The 12,214-nt window shown below is 35.4% G+C and overlaps 1 protein-coding gene across 2 annotated transcripts in view; it reads right to left on the minus strand.

Annotated features, from left to right (window-relative positions):
- The window catches only part of CERKL (ceramide kinase like), a 50,856-nt gene that overhangs the window by 23,145 nt on the left and 15,497 nt on the right, over positions 1 to 12,214 (minus strand). For both annotated transcript variants that reach the window (XM_058840247.1, XM_058840248.1), the window contains exon 2: positions 6,373 to 6,615. In XM_058840247.1, the coding sequence (XP_058696230.1) occupies positions 6,373 to 6,615 (243 nt within the window). The remainder of the gene's footprint in view (positions 1 to 6,372; positions 6,616 to 12,214) is intronic.

Below are 12,214 nucleotides of genomic sequence, written 5' to 3' on the forward strand. Positions count from 1 at the left end.
AATACTTTGACAGGGTAAGTAAACTACAGTCTAAAAAAAGTCTCAATTTCTTCTTGCATGTGCTCTACTTATCTTTAAATTACAGTATTGATTAATTTTGTGTGTAAAGGTAATAAACAGTTGTAGGAACCAGAAAAAAAAGTGCATGTGTCACAGCCTAGTTAAAGCCTGATTCAGGAGCAGGGTGAGTGGGAAGTTTGAGCACCAAAAAAGAAAAGAAACCCAAACATAAAAACGTATCTTTGCTGGAATTTAATATGACTCACTCCCAGCAGTATACAAAAGTAACACCCAACAAAACTGACACCATAATCCAACACTTTTCTTTTCTTAGACTGCAAATCAAACAGTCCAAAGGAAATTTCCTCATTGTGGAGGAAGTCCAAAAATACACAGAAATACAAAATTGGCAGTGTCATTTGGAAATCTGAGAATTATTGTTCATTTAGGTCTTTGGAGTAACAAACTCCAAGGAAATAACACTGAGAAATACTGCTATGCAAAGCTGAACCTTGTCTTGCACATTGACTCCATGAAGTAATTTTATTATTTGAAACCCAGCATTTTGCTGAAGAGTGAATAACTCATACCAAACACCAATAACATTACTTTCCAAATTCCCTTTCCTAGAATTCCTACAATTGCCATGGTTCAGTGAGGCTGCTTTTCTACAAGCAGCAAGCAGTAGTGTGCAATACCTGCTCTTCTTCTGGTATTTATTTAAGTACTTGATTTGAACAATTCTAATTTTTGTTTTAGTAACAGGGTAGACTATTACTTTCTTAGCCAAATAAAAGCCAGACTATCTGGCAAGTGTACTGTTTTCAACACACAAGAAAGATATTAGTAGCGGCCCACAACTCCAAAAGGAGCCAAGAAGGAAAGCATATTTTCCTTCCCCATGAAGAATATTACTTTCATTTTTACAGCCACATGTACCTTCAGAGTGTCAGTAGGGACCTCCTGCAGCTCATTCCACTCATTTCACCTCAACAACTGAACAGGAACAATTACTCAAAGAAATTATAGCTAAATACTATTTTTGCATGAAAGAGGAAAGTATTCCTTAAGATCAAAACACAATTATAAAAGTCACAGAGATTATTTTTTCATTTATTTAAACACATCAAACAGTCTTGAAAAGAAAACTAGCTCTTTATCCAGTTTCTGTCAGAAAATTTAGAAGATTTCTTAAAGCTCCTGAAGGAAAATATTGGATCAGTTTGCTGCTATAACCTCAAAATCATACACAAAAAAATGCATAACCATATTTATGTCAAAATGTTACACAGAGTGCCAAGTCATTGTGCAGCAAATTAGGCAATGGACACAAGTGGCACAAGGAACATTCCAGTGGGAAATAAAGAAAAACCCCCTTCACAAGGAGGGCAGTTAAGCCATGGGTGACACTGACTATCCACAGAGATTTTCAAAACTTATCTGGACGTGGCTCTTAGCAACCTGATCTTTTATTAGAAGCTCACCTGCTCTGAGCAGGAAGCTAGAATGGATAATCTCCAGAGGTCCATTCCAACCTAAATTCTTCTTGATTCTCTGGAAACAAAAAGAAGAACTGCAGGTATGTACTGCAGTGGAATTTCTTATTACAGGAACTATAACACAAACAAGGAAGACTAAACAAAAGCTCCCAAAGACTATTAATACATATAAATCATCATCATAAAGACATTATAATAACGTCTTAATTGAAATGTACTAACTGGTATTGTTGCAGTCTTTTAGAAGCTATAAAAATATTAAGACCAAAAATATAATTTCTGTGACTTTATCATTTGCCTAAAGCATCGGTAAAAGTTAAATGGAAGACTTATAGGAAAGTACAGTTTGTAGAAGTAGAGAAAGCAGATGAAGTGTCAAATATTCTGTTACCCAGACAGAGCAAGTTACAGATCTGTGAAACAGACATCAGGAGAAAACTGAAGGGATAAAAGCAAACATCACTACCTCACCTCAGTGTTTTTGCATATGAGATGTAAAAATTTAACCCTAGGTAGCAATATAAAGTTTCAAAAGAAATCATACGGAGGCAAAAGAAAATAGATTTTCCAGTTGGTGGTGGAAAAAAATCCCAGATTTTTGAGGAAATTGTTGAAATTAATTTTTAAAGAAAAATTAATTTTTAAAGAAAAATTAATTCATTAAAACATTCTAAACCAGAAACTGTATTTATGATTATGTATATTGGGCTATTGCTGAAAAGTATATCAGAGTTAATACATAAATGCTAGCAAGATTTTCAAGAACCAAATAAATTCACAGGATCAAAGTATTAAAATATTCTCTTTATGACTATTTGAATATCAATTTACTTTTTTAGAGAGCTAAAATATTACATTGACGGGAATATTTTTCACAGACAAGGCGTTTGAGCAGAGATGGTACACTACTGATTTTGTTTGTGCCAAATAACTGCCAACTGACGTGAAAGGATGATCATGAGAAAACGTATTGCTTTATCCTTCCTGGTGTGCACTGGACACGTTAAAACACACCAAATAACTGAGTTTAATGAAAGCATATCCTGTAACTGCCAAAGATTAAACGTTCACGCAATATAACTGTGAAGCTTCTTTACAGCGTTTTTAAATAATAATCTTTTAATTGTCTTTAAACAACATCTATATGAATGAATCAATGTCATTGACTACTGTGTGCAACTGATCCCAGCCTGCCAGCCTTTTGGGGCTCTCCTAACTGGTATTCTGTTATTGTTTTCCGTGGCCGCTCCATTTGAAACGAGCCAGCAGCCTAAAGCAGGAAGGCCAACTGTTCCCCTAGTACTAACAAATGTGCTAATATGCACTAGTTTAAACTTGATCTATCAAGTGAATCAGTGAACCATGAAGGGTGGTGGGTCAATCAGGGTGTTCAGAAAACAAAGGCTCCTAGGGCAGCAGAGACGCTGTGCTCAGACATACATCTGTGCTGCTTTCAGGCCCCGGCCGTAGGAAAACGGGTTTATGTTACAAAAGTTAAGAGCCTGGAATCATGTCATTACCACCTACATTTATAAATACTTTCTACAGCATTAGGAATATTATACATGAGAAAAACCAACAATATGAGACAGAGTTGTTAATGTAACTATGGAGACACCACTGTTAATATTAACTAACCTCAGTTAATGTTTAACATTAATGCTTTAATTAAAACTTCATGCATGAAGTTTCAGGCTTTTATATCAAATCCTTCTGTGATAGATACTATGAAACAGTAGATAAAAATAAAATGCACTTTGTACTTTTTTGTTACTTTATCATTAATTCTTAACCACATTTACTGTCTTTTGTTAGTTTACAGAGTTTTTAAGTAAAGCTTTTTCAAATCAGCTGTTAGTAAGTCTTATCTTGTTAGAAAAAGTGGATGGGCATTGACAACTGTACATTTTCTCTCATTTTTGAGCCTGCCTCAACCCTTTAGGAACGACTGTGTATTTGCATGTGCAGAGGATTTTAGATGAAACAGTGAATTCTACTGACACGGTGTGTCCCCACATACCATGCCCGTAAATCTTGTACAAAAAGTTGTGATGTCTGAATGGGAATCACTGAGAGTGGGGTGTGCACCAGGGCTGACACGAGATAACAGCACACTGGACCCCTTCTAAGCTGCCTTTTGGGGGCTTCCAGGAGCTAGTCCAGAGCCAAGGCTCCAGAGGTGTATGAAGATGGCACTGGTTATCTTACAGCAGTTTAACAAACATGTGATGGACAGATCAGATTTCAGGAACGCTCTATCAGTGAGCAAGCTCTTCATATCTAGCTGGCATGCACTGGAACAGCAGCAACAGCAGGCAGAAAATAAGAACTTACTTAAATATGGGAAGATGGTGGCACATATATTTTGTTATCCTGTCACACACACTCAGAAAGAATCATAATAGCAGTCACTGTAACTAAATTCAAAACACTTGTATATGTGTGCGCTCACTCACATGATAACAGGCTTCATAAAAGATTATAGCACAGTGAAATTTTAAATTGAAGTACTCTGAACACAAAGTCAAAGCAACAGACGACATTTACTGTGAAGATAATAAAAATGAACAGGGAAAAACCCATGTATGAAACATTCATGCCAGACACAGATCACACTTTAAAAAGGAAACTGAGTTCATGAAACTTCAGAAAAAATAAAATCTTCATTAGAAACCTCTAGATAAACTTTGGCTCATATTATCACCAATAAACTCGCTATTGCTGTTCCTTAATTAATATATGCATAAAAACCTAAAAACTTGTCAAAGAATAAGGTAAACAAGCATTTATCTGCAGAGGAAACACACCTGTCAATAACACATACTCCCATCTGTTAGAATGTCTAAATATTATTGACCTAATATATATAGATATAGATATATATGTTCTACTTTGATAAATCATCTGCTTTTAATTTGATCCAGCCCAGAAACAATAAAAAAATCCTTCAAGTCAATAATGCAGCTGTTAATGAAAAATTACTTTGTGATCAGACAGACTGGGAGAGGAGGGAGGGCGGAGAAGTAATTTTTACTATTTCAGAAGGATAAAACCAGAAGTAGCCAATTTGAGCTCATTAACAACGACTCCAGCACTTTTACAAAATTATAAAAAGGCCGCAGCAAAAACTACGAAAATACTGTTTCACACAGAAATATCAGCCACCAAGAAATCAAGAGAACTCAACTGCATTGTATACTTTTAGTTCAGACTTACAATATACACATTAGCAACTGGTATGATGAGGTTTTTTTTTGGTAATTTTTATCTCTCCGAGTCCTGCTTATTCCTGAAGTAGAAAGCAAGGAGAAAAAATGTACTGATCAGAGATCCAAAAAAAAATCAGTACAAGGTCTGAGCTTCTAGAGAAAGACCGAAGAAAGAACTTGAAAGAGCATTGCACAGAACACTTTTTTTTTCAGGTTCAGGTGGCTTCCAATTACAAAGCTATAAAACAGAGACTGCACCTCGAGGTCAAGGCAACCTGAGCTAGAGATACTGCAGCTTTTTTTTCTGTGAACATATGGTATGACTGCTCCTGATAGATGGAAAGTAATCTAGGAACAAAACAGACATTTGCTCCTTATGCAAATGTCCTCGCCTTTATGGGTAGCTGGAGATCTACAGGAATCCTGGCACTTCTGCAGATTGAGATATTTCATGATAAAATCTTTCAGAAGGGGAAAAGGGAAGGCACTTTTTAATGCACATCTTCACCGGGAAAATCCAAAGCATATTGTAAACAAACAATACAAGAACGCACCATTAATAACTCATGTTGTTTCTTTAATATCTGCTTGTAAAACTTTAGTAGAAGTGCACTATAAATTATTATTCAAAGTGTGGTTACAAACACTACAGATGTACAAGATTTGAATTCCATAACCTGGCTCAGTCTTAACAATTCAGCTGGAGTTCTAATAGTGTGTCAAAAGATAGACTGCTTTTCTTCTGTAATAAACAGAAGAACTCATTCGCTATAAACTGTAAACAGAGGCATCTTTTGGAGTTAAATCAGAGTCTGGGATTGGGGAAGGGATGTTGTTTTGGCTATTTAAATCAAAAGTGTGCTACATTCTGTGCCTTTCAAATACAAACTACTGTGAAAACCTTGGATTTCTTGTGGGGCTCTTTTCCCTATATGGTGAATATTTTTTTCTTAATTTTGATAGAGCTTCCATAAAATAAAAAATAAAAAAATCCCAAACAACCAATTACCCAACCAACCCTACAACTGGTTAAACAAAGCATCCTGAAACTGGCATTAGAGTAGGAAAACACAGAAAGATATTTTTAAAGTAAAGAATTGCATCCCATCACGATTGTCAATAAATGTTGTATCAAATTATGCAACAAGAATCCTACAGAAATCTTAAGAGGACTGCCACCTGTGAATTTTTGAAGGTAAGTCTCTTCCAATAGTCTCCTAAAGAATATGGAGGTCTCAAGCTGGATTTCCTAAACCATCACCAGAAAGTTCCTGAAGAGCTCCCAGAAGTGCAGCTACTGTAGTACCATCAGGTGTGATGCAATTTCAAGTAAAAATATCAACAAAATATGTTATTTCTTTCGGAAATAGATTTCCCAGAAGATTCTTCAGTCAGAAGAAAGAAAACCACTTCTTTTCAGTAGCTTCCAAAGATCTTCAAAAATAACATCAATTTGTTTCATTTTTACAGATACATTAGTCAGTTATTGTCACTTTCCTAGATTTTACACTTGACCACATAAAAACTTCATTAGTAAACATTTTCCAGAAATAAGATTCATATCTGTGTCTTAATTTTCACAGGCAAGATGTTTCTAAGCTTCACTCAGCTTCATGTATTGCCATTAGAAATAAATATTACATCAACCTCAATTAGATGCTTACCATTCAAAATTTCCTTCAGATGTCTAAACCATAACTGACAATGATCTTCACTTAAGTTATTTAAATGGATAGCAGAGTCTGTAAGCTTATTCTCTTCTTTATTCAAGCATTTAAAAATTGTGATACCCAACAAAGTACCACCTTTTTTCTGCCCTGCAAAACGACGACGTTTCAGTTTTACTGAAAATACATCTTTCATTTCAATAATCTCCTCTTGAACTTGTAAAGCCACACTGGAATCACCTGTAAGGGGAAACAAAAATAAAAAGAAAAGCATTACTAATGTGATTGGGAGTAGCAGCTAAAAGTATTGTTAGGGCTTCATCTCTAGGTTCACTTCTTGCATCTCTTCATGCTTGCATTGAAACTTATGGCATATCATTTCCTTCAATCACTGGTCTTTATTTCACCAAATTTGTTACGTATCAAGCTGTACAACAAAACAATTTCAAAGAGCTTATTTACTCAGCTTTCTGGTGTTTAAAAAAATTAATAAAATTTCATACTCTAAGAAACACTTTTTGAATTCACTTTCAAAAAGCAAATTCTTTACTCTATTCACTTAAATCATAGCAGTCATACTTCTAAATCATAGATCAGAAAGTCTGCTATGACCCAAGGTGATCATATGCTCACTATATTTTCTCATTTGACACAACCATTGCCTTTTTTGTTTACATCTGAAACTTATCAGAAAACAGTTAAGCAAAAATAGACAAATCAAAACTGTGTTACCTATCTTTGCTTTCATTTTTGATTTATGAATTCAGTTTAGAAGACAAAGAAAAACAGTTTCTAAAAAGTTATTGTGACAGTCCTCATCCCAGGGGAGATTTGTGTTAGGCTAAGGGAAGGTTTTGTTATCTTGGGGCTGTTATTTACATGGATGCTGTGGCTGCAGATGCTACTACATAATTTCCAAGTGTCCTTTGGAGATGTATCAACTGAGGCACGACAGTACAGGCTTCTGCTCCCTCTTCTACTCTCTTGAGCTGCATTCCGATTCCTCAAAAACAGTCAAATACTCAAACTGAAGGAAAAATGTCACCGTTCCTTGTAGGTATCAGATTCTTTGGACACAGAAAGAAATTTCCCTGTTTTCTTTGTAATTGCAGCAGATCTGATACATCGCACCAATAAAGGCTCCTTTGCAGCCCAAGGCAAGAAATGTTAGAAACCAGAAAACTTCCCCAAAACTAGCAACAACTCTGTCAACTGGTTTCTCAGTAGCGAAAATTGTAGCAGATTCTGCCTGATGAATGTTGATACATGCTGTACTGGAGTGTTGGGAAAACCTATTTTAATTGTCATCCAGGGAAAGATGGACAGCACCCCCTACTTCATTACACCACATGAAGCTGAGAGTTTCAGAAAGTCATATACTCTTCCTGGACAGGAAAAAGATGACTTTGTCAATTCTTGTAACAATTAGATACTGGTATTTCTCAACATCATTTCTGGGAGACTACACAGTGATCATCTCTCTGTCCAGGAACACTGGATGACTTCTCCTCAGCCATGCTAACAGAGCTAAAGCTCAAGTCATTATGACTTCTTCTCACAATTCTCAACCAATTCATTTTTTCCTGTTCTGTACCAAATAATCTGCGACAAATAGAAGCATGACCTTGTTACACTTCCCACATATTTTTCCCAACTTGTTGTACTTTATCATCCTAGTATCTCCATAAATCAGCTACTAAGCTGTAAAACTGGACTGAAATATTCCACTCTTCGCAGGAATACTGTGACAAGTAAATGTTGGTGTGAACTGAGATAGTACACAGGAAATTGTCTGTAGTGCATTTTTTCAGAAGTACACAGAAAATATTTTTGTCAAACTTTGTACTGCTCTCCTAAAACATTTAAGGGTAAATAGTCCTTGTGGGTCTGAAATGAAAAACTGACTGGTGATGTCCCAAATTGCCTAGAACTACATAGTTTAGTACCTAAAGACTTGTTTTCATTTTTAAAACATAATTTTTGAGGGGTCTGCTTATGTTTTTTTCACAAAGCTTCACTGTCAGACATACAGTACACTGAAAATGCCAGCACATGACCTCAATGTTTTAGGAAAAGGAGTGAAGAGAGACACATGAAATATAACCACAACCATTCTACAGCAATAACTGACCTGCAACATTCATCTCCCCAGACCAATATAAATATTCTAAGTGGGCTTGCTTTTTAAATACTTTTAAACAAATCATACTTTAAAATAAATCATATTTTGGATTTAACTCTTAGTTTTGCAGTGGGTATCATGAACTCTATTATGCCAGTGTTATGGATGTGCACCACATAAAAGTTACTAATATTAGCCTATTTATCCTGCACAAGTCAAGGAAAATGAAAGCATGATAAAACACTTTTAATTCCCCACTAGCTTTCATAAAATTACATTTAGTCTTAAGCCAGGTAAGGTCTGTATTTTCTTTTCATCACTATTTCAGCCAGTTACTTACTTGCTTGTGCATCTTCCTCTTACTCTGTATTTATCAGATCCTTATGTTGCTCAGATGCATATCAAAACTTTTGATATTTGAAATAAGACATTCTTACTAGGCAGTACTAAACTTTGAAAACCACTATCTGACTTTATTTGTTTTACAGGAATACATTTCTAGATGCATTCTGGAAAAGGATATAAACTCTAGGAATGCTGAATTGGAAAAAACCATCATCCTCAACTTTTAATTTCTAGAGAATATGTTGAACTAGTTAGTAGGATTAGGACAACCCACTTTTACTAAAGTTGCAAAGAAATCTGCATAAAATCCCAAACATAAGCAAGAATTCTCATTTTCTCTGCTTACTGAAAATAAGACCATCACAAATGCAGTACAATTTTATAAAACAACTCAGATAAAGAAAATTTAAGTCATGAGCTGTATTGATAAAATATTTCTAGAATGACATAACAATCAAGCTTACTTTCATAATAAAGTATTTACTGGATTAAACACTTTTTTAAACTTTGAAAGCCGTATTGGCTTGTTAGTATCATATGGGTTATTGCAAGCAGTTTCAGGACATTAACTGTCCTCTCACATTACTTAGAAAGATATTGGGTACCATCTGTTCTTGCAAGAGATTTAAGTACACATCTATTAGATATCATGCTATTTATTTTATTCGGTACCCACTTCCCATTGTTGTATCTTCTGAAAAAAAAAAAGTCAATTTAATTACAAGGAATAAAGATAATCTCTTCTACCAGGCTGCCCTGTCATCATGAAAGCAGAGAGGGGACCTGCATAAAGTAGGTTACAGGCGTTAGGGAAGAGCAAAACTAACAGCACTTAACATTTAGAAAAGATCTAACAAAACCAGAATATATGGCACTTAAAAAAAAAAGTAACTATAAGCCAAGGGCTTGTCTAAATCAATCTCAGCACATCTGTCTGATGTAGAGCGTAAACAGGATTAGAGTTGGATTTATCTGCTTGACGCTAATTGTACTCACAGTTTCTGCACATGTCCACTTTTTTTTTTTCCAAATACAGCATGAAAAAAAGAAAAATCTGCCTGGATAGATGAATTTCTAGGAAGTTTTATGCCCCAATTTATCATCTCACTAATTTCAAGTAATGAGCCTATCCTACATTTTTCCTATTCATGGTAGTCAAATCTCTTATTTAACCAAAAAACATGTCTAAATCAAAAGATGAGGAACTAATACACTCAAATAGGGTTTAACTGTAAATAGTAAACCAAATTTTAATTACTCAAGGATGTTAAACTAGGCTTTAAACAAAAAGACTACCTCACGTTTACAGCAAAAGTGATGAAAATATTCACAAAGGAAAAAAACTGTACTACTGAAAAACAGAACATTTGTAAAGAAAATGTGGTATTTAAATATAAACACCAATATTCAACAAGGAACCACTTTTTGGACTGCTATCTTACTACAGAGGCCCAAAATCTAGAAGTGGTACTTACAGACTTGATTTCCATAACAAGTATCTGGAGTACATGGAAAATATCAGAAAACACTCATGAAATGTGACTGTAATTCAGGTACAAGAATCGGACACAAAGCAAAGAGTGTTATACTCCCTTGGTCACAAATGCTTCCTATGACCTTTGGCAAGATACCTAGCCCTCCTGACTATAATGAGTAAATAAATCTTTTACACATTTTAGGCTCTCTGTCCCACTCTGTTCTCAAAGCTGCTTCCTTAATAGTTGATGGAAATATCTCAGTGCAGTGTAACTTAACAGAAATAATTTGAAATTTTAAAAAAATCATCAAGACCATACCAAAGAAAATACAGTGACCAGTACTTACTAAAGAAGTGTTTTATTATACAACACTTATTTATTATAAAATTGATCACAGACCATCCTACACTGTAAAAACACTACTTTCAAAGTAACCATTCAGTACATACAATAAAACATAACTATATTAATATAAACCAAAATTAAAATAAATATAATTAAAAATTAAATTAGTATTGACAGTATGTCTATAAATCTATGTTTAGGAATACTTAATATAATGTCTAATGCATATAAACCAGCACCTATTAGCCCATCAGTTACTAAGCCCATTTTTCCCTCACTGTAAATCAGAAAAGCACAGTAAGCAGCATGTACCTAATTCATAAAACCTCTACAGTTTTCAGCTACTTATTGATCAAGCTGACTTGACTCTCGCTGGCAGTGAGAAAAGCAGACACAATCATTCTTGCCAGAAAATCCAAGAAAATCTGTAAGGCCTTTCTGGCTATTTAGCGCTTATTTAAGTACTCTAAATATGAGACAGAAAAGCTATTTCAAAACATATGAATTTTGAATGATTTCTTATTTCAAAAAGATAGGTTATGCAATACTTCTGGCAAAATTTGATGCTATGCCTCTTACACTCTTCTGCAATCAGAGAAAGCAAAATTCCAGTTTCTGCTTGCTAAAAGTATCAAACAGCAAGCTGAGGAGAAGGTGGTACAGCCAGGGCCAGGTTGGGGAGGTGCTGGTTTTTGTTTGAAGATTAGTTTTACATTACTGTAGTCCGTTTAAAAGGTGTTACAGGAGAAGTTAACACAAGCAAGGCCCTAATCTAGAAACACGTTTCTCACACTGTGTGCAATGACCTGCTTGGGAGCAGCAAGGAGCTCAGAAAGTATTTCATGGGACTGAAGAGATGCATCTCAGTTTCTGCAGAGCTGGAGAGAAAAAGCAGGGTGCAACTAGTCACTTCACCTTTTAATGGCAGCTATTCACTTGCAGCAGCAGCTGTATTCCTTCAGGGCAGAAAACTGAGCTTAAAAACATCTGACAGGAATACAACCCATTTTCATTCTCCTTCTCTAGAGAATCTTAGGGAGAAGTGATGTATTTTGCCAAGCAAATGCAATACCTCACTGCTAATCCCTCTCTCAACAGACACCAACCCTCGACTCACCTGCCATGACTGTGCACTCCAACCATTTTCCTGAAGTCTGGCTCTGGGCAAAACCAGCTGAGTCAAATCAGCTCCCTACAGTAACAGAGATTGCCCACTTTTCCCCTGGCTTAGTCTTCTGACAGTTGTTTAGTATAATCAGTTCAACACAAGTCCTATAAAACTAGAGATGCTACAAAGTGCTAAGAAAATTCACAGCAGGGAAGAAGGAAGAACTGGGACTGTCTCCTTTCATCAGCAGGAAATCAACATGTCTTGAGCCAATCTGCTGTGCATTTTCACTTCCAATTGCTAACTCCCCAAAGATCACACAGATCAACAAGAGTCAGCCAGAAATGGAAAAGATGCACAATGGCTTCTCTTAATTCTTTAGAGCTCTAGTGACATCTTATATATTAAAAAAAATAAATAAATTATAAGTCTCAGAATAAA

This window comes from Poecile atricapillus, chromosome 5, assembly GCF_030490865.1.
Source record: "Poecile atricapillus isolate bPoeAtr1 chromosome 5, bPoeAtr1.hap1, whole genome shotgun sequence".
Classification (NCBI taxonomy): Eukaryota; Metazoa; Chordata; class Aves; order Passeriformes; family Paridae; genus Poecile; species Poecile atricapillus.